Raw genomic sequence first — 21,030 nt, 5'->3', positions numbered from 1 at the left:
CAGCTTCCTCCCAAAAATTCTAAATTACCCCTACTTGTGAATGTATGTGTGAATGATGCACTGAGATGGATTGGCATCTCATCCAGGCTATATTCCTGGCTCACACCCAGGGTTCCCAGGAAAGGTTTAGGATCCACGGGGACGCTGACTGGAATAAACAGGTTAAAGAAGCTCTTGCTATCTCCCTGTTAGGATCTAACAACAGAAATCATCTCACTGGTATAAAAATACAGCACCAACCAACAAATTAGCATCAGAATGACTAAACACATGACTAATATTTCAATATAAACATGTTTTTCAGGGTAGAGCTTTCCCTCAATTGCCTTACATTAAAAACTCATTTCAGTAATAATCTGTGTCCCCTGTTTATTTCACCATTTTAGTTAGAGTCATGCACTGTTTTTTAAAACCTTACTCCTGCCTCCTTTACAAAAACCCCACACACTACTGTAGTACAGAAAATTATTAAATATATTGCACACTATACTGCGTACTGGAATAGTGTTGTATGAAAAATAAACTAGTGCATTATGAAGTATACAGGGAGGCTATGCCATGTCAATCCCAGCTATAATTTTCATGTAAATCTGTGCAAAAGTACACTACAGTTCCACAAACAAGTACTACAAAAGCAATTAATGTAATACAAAACAAGGACTAAATAGAAGGACTAGAAACTTGTTTAAGTTACATTTAGTATAAGCAATGCATTTTTTATAAACCTTTTTTTTTTTTTTTAGATAATTTTGTTTTTGTAAACTATACATAATATATTCTCTTAAATCTGACTGAGCACATATTCCCTTTTTTCAGTGTGGCTTCACAATTTGATTCAATTAAAGAATATTTTGAACAAAATTTGAAAGAAGAAAAATTATAACTGCAAAGACTCCTTTTTTATTTCTGAATTATAAACAGTGCAAAACAATGTGCATTTTTGTCTGTATAAATTAAATAAATTATTATTAAATTCATATTGTAAACAATATGTACTACAGGTTTACCATATCTTAAAAATAAATAAATACATTCATAAATACTCCCAAAAATTGGATTGAATAAATAAAGTCTCTGACCTGGGTAAAATGATCAGTTGGTTCATAATGAGCTCTGTAGCAGCACCTGGGGTGTCATTTTAACCTTAAATAGAGCTCCAAAGTCGGCTAAAATGCTCAATTTCCACGGCCTTTTTCTTGGGCACTGTAGATCGCAGTGACATGGGGTTGGTGTTGTTTGAAAGCTATTGAGGAACTCTTTCTAACTGTTATAACATGGTTGTGCAGCTATATAAGCTTTAATACATGTCAGTCATTGTGGTCCAGATCTATCAGGCTATTGGTCACTTCATAAGCGCAGATGATTCTGAATAATGGCACAGACTCTCCGTAACAGAATGCAAGCATATGACCAGTGAATATGACCAGTGTGCTCTCTATATATTTTAACTCTGTGGGTTGCATAGATTGGCATTTCTGGTGTTCAAACAGTGCAACTACATTAGATACATAATTAATAGAATGCTGATATCACATATTTCCACAATGCACATCGTCACATTTTTTGCCTCGCGATGCATTGTGTCATGATACATGTAAAGTTACACCCCTAGTAAACAGCAAAAGACTAATTGTTCAGGTATTAAGAAGGATGTGTCCCAAATTGGTGTCCTGAAGTATTAGATCAGACTATTGGCAGTATACTGTGATATGTTACAGAACACTCAGATGAACTGATATGTCCTGAGCTGCACAGGGGCAACAGGGGCTCTGTTTCTTGTGAATGGATCAAGCTTAAAGCTTAGTATTTAAAGAATCTAAAGAGTTTTTAAAGGTCATCAGCTCCAAATACACAAGATTAATGGCTTAAGAGAGATATCAGGGTATAATACTCATAATTATGGTATTAATCCTTAATATAGACAAGTCTATACTTGTCTGTATAATTAGTCAATACTAATAATGCTACTATTTGCTATTATTATATTCGCAAAAGACTGCTTTGGGAAGCCTAATCCAATTTAAGTAAATACTACATGGTAGTATTATAAACATTAAAAAAAATCAGAATCAATGTTGTGAGGTATAGAGACATTTTCCAAAATGCATTTCAGAAATTTGTTTGGTTAAGGTCACATGTTTGTTAGCATGGTGCAGATATACCATATGATGCATGTTCTGTAAATATTTATTTAAAGAACATGCATCCTATGGTATATCTGTATTCTGTTTCACTCTCTGGATACATTATGAAATGCTGACATGTTCATAATGTTAGTGCAGGAACATGCCCTAATCCAAGCGCATTACTGTAGAAGGGATTATCAAGATCCCAAAACAGAGGGTGGGAGAGACAAGGCACACAGGGGTGATCACGCTGAGGGATGAGTGAACAGAAATAGCCTGGCCAATAACAGCTCTTGGAGCAGAGAAGAGAGCCAGGTAAGCTGCCCAGGTTAAACACTGTAAAACTAACTTTGACTATATTTACCTTATGCTTTATTCAGGAACCAAAAGACGTAATATCAGAGTTAAAGATTGTGTATTACAAATATTAGCTAACAAAAACTCAGGTATAAGAGATCTTTCATATAATCATTCTTCTTTGCAAGCTCCAGGATTCAGGGTGAAGCACTGGACCTGTTACAGAGGTCTAGAGTGAGGAAACTAAAGAGTAGAAGGAACAGCAGGAGGTTTAAGAGTACGATCCAGGTGGCCATGAGGACGGCAAGGCGAGCCAGCACTGTGGAGGTTCCCTCCTTCCTGCGACAGTTAGTGAGGGAGACCGAAAAGATGGTCACTTTCTTTTTCAAGGGAGGTCAGGGGGAACAACAAGCAGATGATTCGGACTCTGAAGAGGATAATGATGATGTGGAGGAGATACCCAGCCCTTACCTGGAGAGGCCCATGCTACAGAAGCACACTGCCGAGGGCGGGTCTAAGTGGGGCATTAGCTATGCCCTGGCCACCATGCAGGGATGGCGTGCGCAAATGGAGGATGCCCACACATGCATGCCTGAGATGACTGAGGGCCTGCCAGATTGGAGTTACTTTGCTGTGTTTGATGGGCATGCTGGAAACACTGTGGCTCAGTATTGCTCCACACATCTGCTTGATCACATCCTTGCGACAGGTACATGCTCTATATTATATATATGAAGACACCTTTCAAAAAAGTGGTAGAACCATTTGATCTCTTAGGAGAAATAAAACATTTTAAAGCAGCAGTAATTTTAGAGCCCTCTACAGCCTGTGAGGTGAACTGCAATGAACTGCAATGAAACTGTGTATTCTTTCCACAACCAACCCCACTCTATCTCTCTCAAAACTAGTTTTCTTTTAAAGAAAAGGGGCAGGGCCAAACAGCTCTGCTTCAGATAGAGGCAGGCCTAATTTCGAGACCAGAAATTTTAAAAAGAAATCTGAAAATAATGAAACTAATGATCCATTTCAAAATATTGTGAATCAGTTTTTCTAAAGTATCTTTGAAAGTATACGATTATTACAGGTCTAATATCTTTTAATTACAGACTGAGACTACTGATAATGCAAGAATGTTTCAAACCCAATTTACTGATCAGTGCTTCTGTAGGATTAGAGTGCTGCCTGTAGGATTCGCTTTGGGCGCTAGGGTAGAAGCTCAACAAATACGATCAGGAGAAACAGGATGCCTGCTATAGCCTAGTAAATCCATCCTGAATGGTCTCTAATTTGAAACACAACCCTTTCAGAATCCTTTCAAAGAATTATCAAAACTACTGCCAATGGGTTCTCCAAAATCTAGTCCCAAAGACTGAACATAAACAGTATATATTAAAAGTCTACATACCCCTGCTAAAATTGCAGGTTTTTGTGATGTAAATGTAAATGAAACCAAGATAAATCATACCAGATCTTTTTTTTTCTACCTTTATTGCAATATAGCAACCAACAAAATTCAAATGAAAAACAAATAGAAACATTTAGGGGGGAAATGAAGAAAAAACATTACAATATCCTGGTTGCATGAGTGTGCACTCCCCATTTATAATGGAGCATGTGACTGTGTTCAGGTTTAAGCAATCACATTCAAACTCATGCTCAAAATTATCATACACCTGTCATAAATGCGGTGATTCTGATTAACTCCAAATAAAGATTAGCTGTTTCTGTAGGTTCTTGGTATCCAGCTGCCGAAGGCATGGTCCGCAAAGAGTTTACAAAGCATGTACTTGATCTCATTATTGAAAGGTATCGATCAGGAGAGGGGTACAAAAAAAATTCCAAAAGATTAGATGTACCATGGAACACTGTGAAGGCATCATCAGCAAATGGAGAAAATGGCATTTGGTGCAAAAACAAGACAGCTTATGACCCAAAGAACACCATACCCACAGTGAAGCATGGTGATGGCAGCATCATTTTATGGGGCTGCTTGGACTGGACCTTTTTTTTTTTGGCACAAAACCTGCAGGCATTTCTTAGATGAAGAAGATTTCATGTTCCAACATGATAATGACCCAAAGCATAAATCCAAGTCAACAAAGAAATGGCTTTAGAGAAAGTCAGAGCCCAGATCTAAATCCTATCGAAAACCTGTGGAATGATTTGAAATGTCTGAAATCTGAAATTTGATATATCTGGAGCATTTTTGAAAGGGAAAGTGGAATAAAATTGACAAATCAAGATGTGCTATTGAGTGCTGTATTACAAGCAAAAGGTGCCTTAACCAAATATTAGTTAAGGGGTGAGCACACTTGTGCAACAAGGTTAATGTATAGTTTTTCTTTTTCTTTTTCTCCATAAAATATTTCTATTTGTTTATCACTTGAATTTTGTTGGTTGCTATATCACATTAAAGGTAGATCTGAAAAAAGATCTGAAATGATTTATATAACAAAAACCTGCAATTTTAAGACTTTTTATATCCACACTATACCTGTTTATTGTAACTTGCAAATTTGTTGGCAGGGCATGAGAAAGTGCATGACAATAACAAGTGAATGTATTTTCTGCAGTGTAAGGATTTAAGCTTAGGTAAGGATGTGAGATATGCAACCAGTGTGACTAGTATAACATAGTACAGTTAAAAAATATACTTGAAAAATGTATATTTTTGTGCTTTCCATAAATCAGACATTGAGTCTGGCTTAGGTAGTATATTAATATAGGCTTAGGTTGTATATTAAATAAACTCTCCTATAACTGTTTGGCTCATGAGTCATCAAAGATTATATTTCATTCAATACATTTTAATGTCTATTTAAAAATTATGTATCATTTTTTGCAAGCTTTAACAGGCCTCAAACACCTTGACTAGGACTGTTGTGAAGTACTTATAAAAAATACTTCATGTGTCTCCCTCCTCCACCAGGTGGCGTAGCTGCAGAGGAAAATGTGGAGCTAGTGAAAGACGGCGTCCGAGATGGGTTCTTAGGCATTGACCGCCACATGCATCAACTGGCCCACACCAGTGGCTGGGACCGCAGTGGCTCCACAGCGGCTGCTGTCATGATCTCTCCACGTAACATCTACTTTATCAACTGTGGTGACTCCCGCACCTTCCTGTGCCGCAATGGCCAGGTGGTCTTCTACACGGAGGACCACAAGCCCTGCAACCCACGCGAGAAGGAGCGCATACAGAACGCAGGGGGCTCAGTCATGCTGCAGCGCATCAACGGTTCCCTGGCTGTATCTCGTGCGCTCGGAGATTTCACCTTTAAGGAGGTGGAATGGAGGACGCAGACAGAGCAGCTGGTGTCCCCCGAACCTGAGGTCTATGACCTGGAGCGCTCACCCAGTGATGAATTCCTAGTGGTGGCTTGTGATGGAGTTTGGGATGCCATCAGTAATGAAGAGCTGTGTGCCTTTGTGCACAACCGGCTTTCATTGTATGATGACTTGAGGGAAGTCTGTTCGCAGGTCATCGACCTCTGCCTCTATAAGGTTAGAGTCCCAACAAATAGTCCTAAACATCCAACAAAGTTGGTGAGCAGGCAAGGGATGGTTACTCTATACTGTTAAAGTGATTCTATAAGATCTTTTAAATGTCTTATAGAGTTGGTTTCTATTTACCAGTTCATCATTAAACTATAGGATCAGCTATTGCTTTTTTTTTTTTTAATTATTAATTCCTGTGTTTTTGTTGACATCACCTACAACCTAACATTACAAGAGAATATATTATATAATCAAGATAAAACAAATCCAGTACTTCCTGTGAAAAGTGATAATTGAATATTTTAATATGGTTGTATGTTATGTCCTTGGCTCATGCTGACTCAGTGAAGATTACAGTTTGTAGTATGTCTAGGATTCTAGACCTCAGGTCTTTAGCCACATTTATGAGATCACTATATATTTCAGCTCAACTATTTAATAACTTTCTGTCATTCTAAAAAAAACAAGCTAGAATAAACATAACACAAAACACATAACATAACATAACACATAACATAACACAAATTTCTGAAAGGCAGAACATTCAATGTGACTATTAAGCTGACAACAATCTTCAGCGGTGTCACATTTAATTTCCACTCTCAACAATATTTTAGGGTAAATTTCTTTTCTCCTCATCCCCGTATCCTTCTATGATGAGCCACTAATTAATTAATATCAACGCAAACCATATACATAAAACATACTCTGTTAACCCATTAAAATTCTACTTTATTATTTAATTATTCATAAAAGCGTATTATTCATTCATTCATTCATTCATTTATTCGGTTTTAGTTGCCTTGACAATGGCTATGCCACTGGTTTTGTGTCAAAATTAGTGGGGAATTTGTATATATGCATAATGCAGCTCAGATATATCGAACGCCATCATGCCCCACGGCTTCAGAAATGAAAGTAGTTCATGGTGGAGAAAGCTACATGGTGACAGACAGGAGCCAGCAGCCAATCAGGAGACAGAGAGTGACCGTGTAAACAAATGGTAATGAGAGTGAAATTATTCCGCATTGTCTTATAAAAGGAAAAAGGATTGAGAACCAGTGGAGTTTAGATTTTTTTTTTCTTGATGAATATGTAAGGCATTTATTTGTTCTTGAATTTAGTGGGTAACTAAACATATCACTTATTGTGAACTTGTATCGTCAACCAGTTGGTTTAGCTATAGAACTTATGATAGTTTCTCTGTGTTTTTTAAACTTGGTTATATCAGAGGAAAGTGAGACACCCAGGGCATCTGTTCTCCCTGGTGTGTGTGTGTATATATACTCTGTGTTTTGGCTAGTGTGCTATCTAGCGCCAGCCTAATGTGTTTGACAGGCTGGAGAATAAAATACACAAAGAACACAAACTGGGTAATAAATATACATACATGGGAAACCATCAGACATGATAGTTTTGTACTCTAAACTTTATTTAGGCTAGCTACAGTTAGTGGGGTAGTTTGGAGGTGTGCAGAGCTATCTCAGATTCATATAGACGCAAGCCATCATTTGGGACAGAGCTCTCAGTCGTTTGGGACACAGTTCTGAATTGTCTCTGAATGTGGGCACTTGTGTGAGATTAGTCATAGCAGTGAAAAATGATGTAGCACAACCCATGTTAAGAAATGTTCTTTTGCAAATAGCTTGCAAAACCCTTTTAAACCCATTTAATTAATTAATTTATTAATTTTAACAAAACACAACTATTTAATAGGAAAGTTACAACTACTGGTTGTCTAACTTCCTCAAAGCAAATTCTCAAAGCACTAATAAAACTATATTACACAGTCACATCTCACAGATATAATGAGGAATATTTGCCTGTTTTGTTTTATAGTTCACCTTCGTCATATAGGGTTCTGTATTGTTTTAACACAAAAATAGTTTTAATCCTTAAACTCCCAGGAGCTGTTGCTGGATCCATACATACATTCCTCTTACTTGGACTAGATACCTTTATCTATCAGTCTCATTTTAGATAGTGGATTATGTATTTTTTAGATAAACACCTGAATAATAAAACGGCACTTATGTAGTAGATAATCCATTGGAACCTGTGGCACATCAGGTACATTGATTATCTTTTCTCAAAAATTACAGGGAAGCCTAGACAACATGAGCATCATCATCATCTGCTTCAGTGGCTCTCCACAAGTGACTCCTGAAGCATTGCAACAGGAGGCAGAGCTGGAACAACTCATAGATTGTAAAGTAAAAGGTTATTTTCTCGTTCTGTACTAGAAAATCCTATACACACATCACTGCAAAACACTCAGTTAAACACTCAGCATCTCAAGCTAGTATCTCAAATCTCAAAAGTCTTCTTATCATCCTGTACACAGAGATCATTCAGCTGATCAGGTCTCAGAATGAAGAGCCAGATCTGCTTCATGTGATGAAGTTTCTGTCAGCTGATAACATCCCTGGACTTCCACCAGGGGGTGGCATCACAAGCAAGTGAGTGGAACAGGAGTTTCTGTATTATGCAATATGCATGGACATCTAATGGATGATTTTAAATTATTAGACAAAAAAAGAATTTATTTATTGTCTCCTTTTTTCTCATTAACAGGAGAGAATGCATAATTGCTGCGTACCAGAAATATTCAGCAGCTTTCAGAATTGTTGACCAAGAGGTATGAGTGATACTTTCATCAATACTTCTACTTAGACTACTCTGAAATGAGCCAAACACTGAAACTGCTGTGTGCAGAAAATATTCAATCCCTATAGTCATTTTATTTGAGAAAATACTGTTGGAAATGGTTTATTACTTGTATGATAATGTTGGTATGGTATAGTGAACAAATCACCCAGGGACACCAAGAGCTTACTACATTTAGGGAAAAAAAAAAAAAAAACACACAAGAGAAGGTGTTGCCTGAAGTGAAAACCAGAAAAATGAACACTTCATGCATTTGTTCTGTACAGTCATTTAATGAGTGAGCAACAATGAGCATTGTATTCCCTTGTTACACTGCAGATTTCTTTCTTTTCTTTTTTTTTTAATACAAATATCTCCGAGTTTAATTGTTATATGTCATTTCTTTTCTTCACAGGATACTGGCGGCTTGGAGAATTCTAACTAGTGGTGGTTGCCTTGGAAACTAAATCAGAAGCCTCACATTTACATAGCAACAGTCTTTATCGTGGGAAACATGACAGATGAACTTTAAAGTAATAAAAAGTTAAAAATAATAGCAGCCAATCTAGAATACAGTGACAGCCATTAACAACAAATATGTTTATCTGCAGGGAAACAGATATTTCAGTTGTCACTCTTTAAGTGACTGTGAGTCCCTGATTATGCAGATTCTGCTTGTATATACAGCTGACACAGCAAGCAGAATCTGCATAATGTGCATATTATTATGAATTTTAAAATTAGTATAAACATTCCCATGTGAACTGTATATGGAGGTGAAGACATCATAAGGAATTTCTCAGCAATTCTGTGTTGATATGGAACAAACAACGAGATAAATAGATTATAAAACTTTACAATGTGATTACAATAAGTCGAGATCTTGGAATTATCTTGAAAAAATAATGTTTGAATGTTATTTAAATGCCACTCAATATGTATGACATGTTTTACAATAAAATATTGCTTAAAAGTATTAACATATAAATAAATTAACATATATAAAAATGGGGGGGGGGGGGGGGGGGGCTGTTTTGACCTAATTAAGGGTCAAAACTTTATTACTTTTTATCATAAGATTACATAATTGTCATACAGAACCTTATAATTTAAAAGTTTCAAAATAACATGTATATGTATGTGTTATCTATCATAGAATAGCTTATGCACTTGTCATGTTTTTTTGTTTGTTCTTGTTTTTTATTATTATTATTAAAACTACAGTATATTAATTGTGGATTTAACATACAAAACAAAGTAGGTTCACAAAAATTTAAATAGCCAGCCATATTGAAATGATACCATAGACCCCATGTGATCAACATTTTGAATCTAAATAAATGTATTTCATGTATTTGACTCTTTTTTTCATTTGCTGCCTTACTAAGCATCTTACACATGATTTTTCAAAGGAGTACATTAAAAGCCTAATGCTACTTTTTTCCATCACTTTACAGTACACTGCATCTAAAGCACTAGTTTGCACACGGCAACTAAGACTGTGTCTAGAACCACTGGTCTAAAGCTGTCTACAGAGGTCATTCCTCCAGCATATCTGCTTGCTAACTGTGAAGTGTTTGCTGAGCGGACCTGAGTTATTCTTAGGCAATAAGCTCCCCAATAGTGTGACACGTCATTAGCTTATGTTCTACACCTGCAATCTGATTATAGTGTATTATATTTTTTATATACATGATATATATCATATGTCTTAAATACATTCTCAACAGATATGCAGACAAAAAGCAAAATGAATCATCAAAAGACAAAAAAAGCAAAAAGCAAAATGAATCATCATTAAAATAATACTCTATGCATCATGCATGCATTAATAGAATTTCATACCAGCATTGCAAGCTTACATATATTCAGTTCCCCAGCTGGTTTTACTGTCTAATATTTGCTTTAATACTCAGTAACACCATCATCTCCACAATTACAGTTTCAGTTGCTATATACAAGTTCCATAGAGTGAGATTTCTTTTTACTTCAAGACACATAGCTGGCACTTCACCTACACAGCTGTCTTCACCTAACAAAGGAACTACAAGCTGCATTCTGTAGTTGTTGGAAAGTAAAAAGAAGTAAGTAAGTAAGTAAGTATTAAAATAACAGCTCAAGGCCCAGTCTCAGACTTGTGGGTAGTATTTTTAACACTCGTGGTCTAGAGACTGCACTATAGCATCTAATAGCTATAGAATGTGTTACTTAAGTGTGGCATGTCTTGTCACCGCTGTACTAATTACCCTAGCCATACTTTGGTGCTGCTTCTATTCATTTGTATTTGAAGTGCAGCAAACTAGAAACAAAACCAGAGGCACAGTGAATGTGAGCACAGAAACCTTCAGTTCAGGAGAAGCACCATAAAGCAGACGCAGAGAATAATTTTGCCATAAAGAAGGTAAGCAATGAGCATTGACTTTCTTTCCTTATCACAGTGGAAAAAATGCCATGTGTAAATTTGAAATAGGAACGGAATTATTCTGTGTAAATTCTATTCATGAGATTGATAAGATATAATGTTTTTCTTAGCCAATATTATACAAACTATTTATGATATAAAAGCAGTCTGTGTTCAAAACATGTCCGTTTTTGTGACAAGTTTCCACTCATGATACCAAGAAATCTCAAACTGAAGTAGATGAAACAGTAATGAATATGTGTTTGTTGTCTTACTTTCGTTTATTCCTATCAATGAAATATTTATATATAACTGTACACAAATATTTATGGGATAAAATGCCTTCAAGATTTACTCTAGAACTTTTTTAGATGCTGGAAAGGTTTACAGAGAGTAAACCATCTGTAGAAATGACTTTTTGCTATCTTCTGAATGCCCAATCAGGAACAGTTGAAGGAGAGGAAAAAGAGATAAAAAGTGCAAAATAACCAAAACAATATAAATATTATTTATATATAGTATGAACCACTTAGCAGAATGCTTAGGCTTCTCCTGTACTCCAGCTAGACTATGCTGAACTCTGCTGATGTTCTTGAACATAAGAACTGTCATTCCTGGCATTTTATGTCTGTTTTGTCTTGGTTATCTGTCTCTGTGTCTCAGTAAGGCAAGATGCCGTTAAAGGTGGAGGCTGACTCGGGCTATGGCAGCGTGGTTGGCCCAGGTCCCGGCCTGGCAGGCAGTATGGGGGCTTCAGAAACACTCCCTCTTCTTGTCCCAGAGGATGAGCCAGAGCTGACCTATTTGAAGCCCATGACCAGAGAAGAGCTGGAGGCAGCAGCTGGAGGACCAGGCTGGAAAAAGTTCCGCTCTCGCCTGGTTCTGCTCTTCTGGCTAGGCTGGCTGACCATACTGGGCATTGCTATCACTGTGGTCATACTGAGTCCACGGCCTGTATCTGGTCATCTGCACTGGTGGCAGAAGGAGCTTTTCTACCGCCTACAGCCAGCCTTGTTCCTTGATGTAGAGGGCACAGGGTCAGGAGCAATAAGCAGTGAGTAGCTGCATGTTAGTAGTGTGCAATCAGATATAGTAACCATCCCTTATACTTTAATGTTTAATATTATGAATGATACCTACATTAAACACATGTGATAGGCTTTACTGCTAACCCTGGTTAGCTATCATTGGAGCTAGGCAGTCTTCATTCATGTCAATAAGGACCTTCAGGACTTTGCTTATACACTATATGGCCAAATGTTTGTGAACCCCCGACCATCACACCCATATGTGAGTCCCCAAGCTGTTGCCACATTGCCAAGTTGGAAGCACACAATTGTATAAAATGTCTTGTGTTCTGTAACATTACAATTCCCCTTGACTGGAACTAAGGGTATATAGTGTAATTTATATAGTTTTTCATGTCATGTACTCATACCATGCCAAATGTGCTAATTCAGTCATTAATAATGGTAGCTAGTGGTGACTAGCCTGGTCATACGTAGCCTAGCTATAGGACGAACATTCTGAAGTATACTGAAGCTGTATTTTTGATACTCAGTTAAAAAGTGTAGCTCTGTCTCTGTGGCATTGCTGTTACACTGTTTTTGCGCACTCTCTGCTTATATCAGCCTGTGTCAATGGCCAGCCTGTGTGCACTGGGTCTGTACATTGTCAGCATGTTCCTGTGTTTGAAATCTTGAGTTTATTAATTATATTTATAATTGCAACATTCTTCATTTTATTCTATTCCCATACAGGAGTGTCTGAGAAGCTGCCATACCTGAAGTCTTTGGGAGTTGGGGTTATGATCTTGGAGGGATTGTTCAGGTCTGATGTCTCTCTCCTAAACCTGACTCAGATTGACCAGAGACTCGGTACTTTACCCGAGTTCCACCAGTTCATCACCGACAGTCACACAGCAGGTAGATTTATTTTTTTCCATTGATACGCTTCTTACACCACTAACACTTTTTTCTGCAGGGGGACCTTGGGCCCTTATAAAACACTCATAAGCATTGCAAAAATCTTTCATAAAGCAAGGCTATAAAGGGTTAAACATTAGAGATTTTATGTTGTAAATGACTTTCTCTTTATAGGAAAGAATGAAGAGAGGAGAGGCCTTAATTATTGTATATAATATAATTATTGTAATGGGTAGATTGCTGCCATAAATTTTATTTTTTATCTTGCAAGGTATTAATTTGTTTTTATTAACACATTCATGAAGCTTAAAACTTCTTATATGAAGTATGGACTATACTTGAGGCTATAGAAGTTACACTTTATTATTTTTTGAAACAAATGAACAAACAAAATTAAAAGCAAAACTTTTTTTTTATTTATTGTTTTTAGTTATGTATTGATTTTTTTTGGAATTCTCACTTTATATATATTATTACTATGATTTTTATTTAGATAATAAAAACAACAATACATAATTTACTTTGTTTATTTGATTAATAAACATTTGTTTATGTATCTTTTTTTTCCAGATTTGTTAAACATATCAAATTATTTTGAATATGCACTACTGAGTCATTATTGTGCAGTAGGTGGCGATGTTTAACCATATGTATATCCAGTGTACAACTTAAACCACTAAACTAAACCACTAAACAAAATTCCTCTGTGCTTACAGGATAATTAGTGTGACTGTGTTTAATTCAGGTATTAGGGTCATCCTGGACCTCTGCAAAGTCAACAACGATAAGACAGAGCTCTCATCAAATGCTTCTGATTATGTCCAGGTAAATATGCACAATTTTAATCATTTATATGTGACTACCGTGTGTGTGTGTGTGTGTGTGTGTGTGTGTGTGTATTACTCTACTAGTCTGTGTTATTCAATTATCTCTTCTAGGATTCATTAAGGTACTGGCTTGAGCAAGGTGTGTCAGGATTTGAAATCTGCAATGCAGACACAGCGTTCACTGAGAAGGTGAAATGCTTCTGAGGATTCACTGAAATGATAAAGAGAATATCCCAAATTTGTGTGCAAACAGAATAAAAGTTGTTTGTTTCTGTATTCGTGACTTTCAGACACTGAAAAGGTGGAGGGAAGTGGTCAAAGAGTTTGGCACAGATGATAATGAAAGGTATTCTGCAGTAATTTTAGACCTCGCTGCAGTGCATTTACTATCCAGTTTAAACAATGACACAGGCTTTATTCTGAGCAGCAGTAGGCCCTATGCTCCTCGGATGGATGTACATAATTGAGTGTATGTCCTATTTTTTGCAGGATTATGATGGTGAGGGAAATACGTGATTCTGTACCAGGGCTCAATATTTCCGAGTCGGCTATAAACAGCTCTCTGGTGGAGTTAGTATCAAGGTCTCTGATTCCTCCATCCTCACATCCATTATCTGCTCCTGAGGTAGCTGAAGCTATGGAGTCCAAGTTGAAGACCCTGCATGGAGAATGGCCAAGCTGGAGAGTGAGTAGATATCTTGTTTAGAATTCACAACCTAAACAGGTGTAAATGTCATGTTTAGTCCACTGGTCTCAAGCTAGATTTCATAACACAAACAGACGTGACATGAATGATGTTTCTTTCAGTGTGCATATCTTTGTGATAGGCCATTCTTTACACACATGGTATACTTTATGCAAAATTCTTTGGCAAAATTCTTCATTCAAAATACCATTAATAAAGAAATGGTTTGTTCAGTTCTTGAACAGGAACTGCACATTGGATTGTATTCTTCATTTTATGGCATGATTCAATTTTAGAACATAACAATTCTGGGAAAATACATCATTCTCTTAGGACTTGCTAATTCTGACATTATGACATAATGAAAATGTTTGACTGATAGCTCAGGGGTCACTTTCCCAAAAGCATCATAGAATAAAATATAATTTTAATGTACCAGTGGGAGTTTCACATCAACAGCTTTTGGATTCAGTGGAATTCAGTTTTATTCTTCATAACACACAACAATACTTTACACAGCACAAGGACAACATATATGTATGTATATATGTGTAATATATATGCAAAAAACTCAACAGCGTGAGAAAGAGCAAAGACAATTAGATGTAATATTGTGCAACACAATGCAATATAAACACATGATAATAAACAATCTCCCTAAACATAAAATTAGTCGAATCCACGCATGGCAGCGATTTATTGTACGTTGCTGAATACATAGACAACCATAAAACCAGATTGTCAGTTGTTGGCCAGTCTTTTGTGATTTATATCCAAGCAGAACATAACACTGACACTCCCAAGTTCCAGGATGACATCTGTAGGGTGCACAGAGCCAAAGCTGACAAGTTTGACAAGCCTGATATAACACTACAGTACAGTCACTACAGTACTTCTATAACAGAGACAACTTGTGAGATTATACGGAACAGCAGGTGAAACACCAAAATAGACCACAAACTCTATTGCACCCAGTCAGTAGAAATGTGGGCTAAAACGGACAGGAGCACAACACCCTGGTAGCATCCTTAGCTGACATTAAGCATCCTGGAGCTATTATTAAAGAGAGTGGAGGTGAAACCAAGTATTAGAAACAAAATGCCACATGTGAGTAATTTTATCCAGAGACCTTACAATCCAATAAATACAATAGACCAGGGGTTGTCAGCTGGCAGACCACAGTCCAGATGTGGACCTAGCACAGTATTTCAGCAGAGCAAACCGAATACTGGAAAAAATACTGTCGCAGAGCTGATTAAAGCATGGAAAAAACAGCCATAGTTCAGCGACTTTAGTTTTCCAAACTTGAACCAGTGCATCCTCTGTACCAGACTGTTGTGGTTTATCCAGTCATATGCATTTATGTAAATTATTTAGCTGAAGGCAGCTCAGCAGACCAGAAACTTGCTAAAGGGCTAGAGCTTAGGAAGTTTTCACAGATAAGAAAAAGTATGAGTTTATTCACTGCGTGTCAAATTCAAAACAGATGTGTCTCAGCTGTTCAGTATCTGTGGCACTTCAGATTGTCTTTTTTATAGCCATAAATGAATCACTAATTATTAAGTGTTAAAAGGTAACTGTTGCCACCATTCAGTCATGTTAGTTCCTTATCTGGATCTTTGCAAGCAAGGAATTTTACAGGACCTTTACAATTTTTTTGTATACACCAGCACTAGACAGTATACAATGTAGCGCATACTGATTTTACAGAACAACAGGAGCATCATGCAGATCAACTGAGTAAAAATGTGCAAATAGCTCAGTAAAAATGCTCCCAATAGCTGAGTAAAAATGTGCAAATTTGTGATAAACCTTAGTATATACATGCATAAGCGTTCAAATTTCTGATTTTAAACTGCCACAGTGGCGGTCTAGGGGAAGAATATGTTTGTACCCTACCTTCTGCCAGACAACACTGGGGTGAAGAGTCTGGTCGTGTACTAGCTGGTGGGGTTTCTGGATCCAACATTTTTAGTAAGTGTTCTCAGTTGAGGTGAAACAGCTGTTTTCACTATCCGCTGTAGGGTTTTGCATTATTAGTAACTGAAGTGATTGAATCAAAACATCTGCACTGTACACATACCCACCTGTATGTGGTTATGTGCTTCACTTTGTGTGTGTTTCAGGTGGATGGGCCTGTAGCCTGGAAGCTGCGGAAAGTCATTATGGTCCTGATGATGACCCTGCCTGGGACTCCCATTTTCAGATATGGTGATGAGATTAGTCAAGCACCAGTAAGCACACAGTCCTAAATAGGCTCCATGCTTTCAGTATTAAACAGGGCCATTTCTGAGTATTTGTGGGACCAAAATGAAGGGGGAAAAAAATGAGCAATACCGAGTTCCGGTTTGAGCAACAAAAATTCCGTCTCTTAAAATATAGCTTAAGCTTAGTGTCTATAATCAAGATACACTACACAATAACCTAAAATAAAGTCCACCAGAGTGATAAATCAATTCATAAAATTCCTTAGGAGAAATAGAATGAGACAGAAAAGAGACAGGAGATTTTACACGTGAGCACCAGGCATGGCGGTACAGTGGGTAGCGTTGCAGCCTCACAGCTCCAGGGTCTTCCAGTTGAGTCTTAAGCTCAGGTTTCTGTCCGCGTGGAGTTTCACATGTTGTCCCTGTTTCTGTGTGAGTTTCTTCTCAGTTCTCAGACAGAGACAGAAGACTCCCTTTTCTTTCCATTTGATCTCACTGCTGTCTAATAGACACTGAGATGGTGGTGGCTCAACGATTAAGGTGTTGGGTTACTGACTGGAAACTTGTGAGTTCAAATCCTGGCACCACTAAGCTGTAACTGGTGGGCCCTTGACCACTCAACTGCTAACATTAAACTGCTCAGCTGTATCCTGTCAAAAAAACTATAAGTCACTTTAGATAAAAGCATCAGCCAAATGAGATAACTGTAGAAACCATAGAGACAATAAGATATCTCTTTTTAATTTTTTTTCTTCCCCGACCCATAAGTCAATTTCCCCCTAAATGTTCACAGTATAAACACACACTTTTGAATTAACTGCTACAAGTTCAGTCAGATTTATAGAAAAAATTTATGTAGTTTTTTTATTTATTTATTTTTTTGCAGAACCCGCATCACCCAAAGTATTCCACAGCTCTCTTCCACTCTCTGAGCCGCACTCGTTCTCATGAAGAAGCTCTCCTCTTTGGCACCTTCAACTTTCTCACTTTCAATACCACATCACTCATCTCTGGTATCACAAACTCCACAGCCACGCCACCTTTGGCCTTCTTGCGCTCCTGGGGGTGCGTTCACTTCCTGGTGCTGTTTAACTTGGGTTCAGAGTCTCACGCTCTGGATTCTAACTGGACCTTGAGTCTTCCTGTAAGCGGAATGTTTGTAACTAGCACAGGTCTGGATCGCTTTGGTCCGGTGACTCTTCAGTCCATAACACTCCAGCCTCATGAAGCCATTGTCATTAAGTTGTTTGAGACCGACCCTGATTTCTGAGAGTCAGGGAATGCTTTCATGAATAGCCTGAAATAAAAATGGAGTTGATGGAGTTTGGAGTTTCTACAAATATTGTGACAATATTACATTAACTCTGTATATTAGTGCCACTCTACTGCCACTACAGATTCTTTTGCTAACCACCTGAGGTCACTCTATTATATCTGCTATAGTATATCAGACTTTTCAAATGTTCAGATGTGAGATTTATCGACAGAGTCTTAAACAAACAGGATTTTGTGGTTTGTGACATTACCTCTTAAGTGACGTGTTGCATTTTCTTCATACTTGCAGATTATTAAAGACCATGAAGTAAATTCAGATTTCTCAGAATTGACCTCAGACAAACGGTCATGGCCAATAAACATTCCCTTATGTCCTGAATAGCTCAGTTTCGTGCTCAATTACTCAGGAAAGAGCTGTTTTAAATTATTCTGTTGTGCTCATATCGATCGCAAATTAAAAGCCACATGAAAATTTCATTAGAATACCAAAATTGTTACAAAAACAAATCCAGCTCCCTGTGGACATGCATGAGCATGGTATTGGAGGCAGAATATATTAAGATGTCACTTATACACTTGTATATAGACCTTTCTAAAATAAACTAATATAAAGACATAATTTAGAATTATTTCAAATGTACAGTGCAGTGAGTTAATATGGTTTGACTGTTCAAAAATGGACAAATGTCCTACTTCCTTGTTAAATGAGATGCAAATAAAAACTTAGATCTGTTGCTACTGTGGACTCACATATTAAATATACCATATGAAGGGCCAGGTTTTTAAAAAAAAAAATCTCAATCCTGCTCCTGAAGGAATTCTGACCAATCCCACCCACTCCTGCAGAACGTTTGACCAAAATAAAAATATTAATAAAATATTCTGAAAATAAAAACAAATTAGTCATTTAATCCACAGAGACCCTGACCAGGATAAAGCACAGAGGATTAAGAAATGGATTCAGAGTGAACACTCAATACACTCATGTTAATGAACATGGCCTTTATACACACACACACACACACACACACAAACACACACACACATACACTACATTACCAAAAGTATTCGGTCACCCATCCAAATGATCAGAATCAGGTGTCCTAATCACTTGGCCTGGCCACAGGTGTATAAAATCAAGCACTTAGGCATGCAGACTGTTTTTACAAACATTTGTGAAAGAATGGGCCGCTCTCAGGAGCTCAGTGAATTCCAGCGTGGAACTGTCATAGGATGCCACCTGTGCAACAAATCCAGTCGTGAAATTTCCTCACTCCTAAATATTCCACAGTCAAGTGTCAGCTTTATCATAACAAAATGGAAGAGTTTGGGAACAACAGCAACTCAGCCACGAAGTGGTAGGCCACTTAAACTGACGGAGAGGGGTCAGCGGATGCTGAAGCGCATAGTGCAAAGAGGTCGTCGACTTTCTTCACAGTCAATTGCTACAGAGCTCCAAACTTCATGTGACCTTCAGATTAGCCCAAGTACAGTACGCAGAGAGCTTCATGGAATGGGTTTCCATGGCCGAGCAGCTGCATCCAAGCCACACATCACCAAGTACAATGCAAAGCGTCGGATGCAGTGGTGTAAAGCACGCCGCCACTGGACTCTAGAGCAGTGGAGACGTGTTCTCTGGAGTGATGAATCACGCTTTTCCATCTGGTGGACGAGTCTGGGTTTGAAGGTTGCCAGGAGAACGGTACATTTCGGACTGCATTGTGCCGAGTGTGAAATTTGGTGGAGGAGGAATTATGGTGTGGGGTTGTTTTTCAGGAGTTGGGCTTGGCCCCTTAGTTCCAGTGAAAGGAACTTTGAATGCTTCAGGATACCAAAACATTTTGGACAATTCCATGCTCCCAACCTTGTGGGAACAGTTTGGAGCGGGCCCCTTCCTCTTCCAACATGACTGTGCACCAGTGCACAAAGCAAGGTCCATAAAGACATGGATGACAGAGTCTGGTGTGGATGAACTTGACTGGCCTGCACAGAGTCCTAACCTGAACCCGATAGAACATCTTTGGAATGAATTAGAGTGGAGACTGAGAGCCAGGCCTTCTCGACCAACATCAGTGTGTGACCTCACCAATGCGCTTTTGGAAGAATGGTCAAAAATTCCTATAAACACACTCCTCAACCTTGTGGACAGCCTTCCCAGAAGAGTTGAAGCTGTAGTAGCTGCAAAAGGTGGACCGACATCATATTGAACCCTATGGGTTAGGAATGGGATGGCACTTAAGTTCATATGTGAGTCAAGGCAGGTGACCGAATACTTTTGGTAATATAGTGTATCAGCCATAACATTAAAACCACTGACAGGTGAGGTGAACAGTCAGTTCTCAAAGTTGATGTGCTGGAAGCAGGAAAAATGGGCAAGCGTAAGGATCTGAGCAACTTTGACAAGGGCCAAATTGTGTTGGCCAGACGACTGGGTCAGGGCATCTCCAAAATTACAACTCTTCCCTTTATGCAGTGGTAAGTACAGGGTCAGGGTCATGGATGCTCAAGGCACATTGATGCGCATGGGGAGTGAAGGCTAGCCCGTCTGGTCTGATTCCACAGAAGAGCTACTGTAGCACAAATTGCTGAAAAAGTTAATGCTGGCTATGATAGAAAGGTGTCAGAAGACACAGTGCATCACAGCTTGCTTCGTATGGTGTTGCGTAGCCATAGACCGGTCACAGTGTCCATGCTGACCTCTGTCCACCACTGACAGTGCCTACAATGGACACGTGAGCATCAGAACTGGACCATGGAGCAATGGAAGAAGGTAGCCTGGTCTGATGAATCACGTTTTCTTTTACATCATGTGGACAGCTGGGTGCATGTGCATCGCTTACCTGGGCAAGAGGATAATGCACCCTACAAAAATTGTTCAGGAATGGTTTGAGGAAAATGACAAAGAGTTCAAGGTGTTAACATGGCCTCCAAACCTAGATCTTGATGCATCTGTGGGACATGCTGGAGAAACAAGTCCGATCCATGGAGGCCCCACCTCACAACTGACAGGACTTAAAGGATCTGCTGCTAACATCTTGGTGCCAGATACCACAGCACACCTTCAGAGGTCTTGTGTCAATGCCTCGACGGATCATTGGGGACCTACACAATATTAGGCAGGTGGTTTTAATGTTATGGCTGATCTT

General features: G+C 38.3%; 2 protein-coding genes across 2 annotated transcripts; both read left to right on the top strand.

Moving 5' to 3' along the window:
- Positions 1–2,146: 2,146 nt before the first annotated feature.
- ppm1na (protein phosphatase, Mg2+/Mn2+ dependent, 1Na (putative)) lies at positions 2,147–9,570 on the top strand. The gene is made up of 7 exons (XM_026934967.3): positions 2,147–2,441; positions 2,612–3,132; positions 5,353–5,924; positions 8,021–8,138; positions 8,263–8,377; positions 8,493–8,556; positions 8,980–9,570. Exons 2-7 carry the CDS (start codon positions 2,718–2,720, stop codon positions 9,007–9,009), a joined length of 1,314 nt encoding a protein of 437 aa, XP_026790768.1. The 5' UTR covers positions 2,147–2,441; positions 2,612–2,717; the 3' UTR covers positions 9,010–9,570.
- A 1,257-nt stretch (positions 9,571–10,827) lies between these two features.
- On the top strand, positions 10,828–20,366 carry si:dkey-202g17.3 (4F2 cell-surface antigen heavy chain). Its single transcript, XM_026934951.3, has 9 exons — positions 10,828–10,965; positions 11,629–12,019; positions 12,726–12,890; positions 13,636–13,715; positions 13,829–13,906; positions 14,008–14,063; positions 14,207–14,402; positions 16,529–16,636; positions 17,496–20,366. The coding sequence occupies exons 2-9, from the start codon at positions 11,638–11,640 to the stop codon at positions 17,877–17,879; spliced, it is 1,449 nt and encodes a 482-aa protein (XP_026790752.3). The 5' UTR covers positions 10,828–10,965; positions 11,629–11,637; the 3' UTR covers positions 17,880–20,366.
- Positions 20,367–21,030: the final 664 nt, after the last annotated feature.

The sequence above is a fragment of the Pangasianodon hypophthalmus genome, chromosome 14, assembly GCF_027358585.1.
Source record: "Pangasianodon hypophthalmus isolate fPanHyp1 chromosome 14, fPanHyp1.pri, whole genome shotgun sequence".
NCBI classification, from domain to species: domain Eukaryota; kingdom Metazoa; phylum Chordata; class Actinopteri; order Siluriformes; family Pangasiidae; genus Pangasianodon; species Pangasianodon hypophthalmus.
This window is presented reverse-complemented; position numbering and strand designations above follow the sequence as displayed.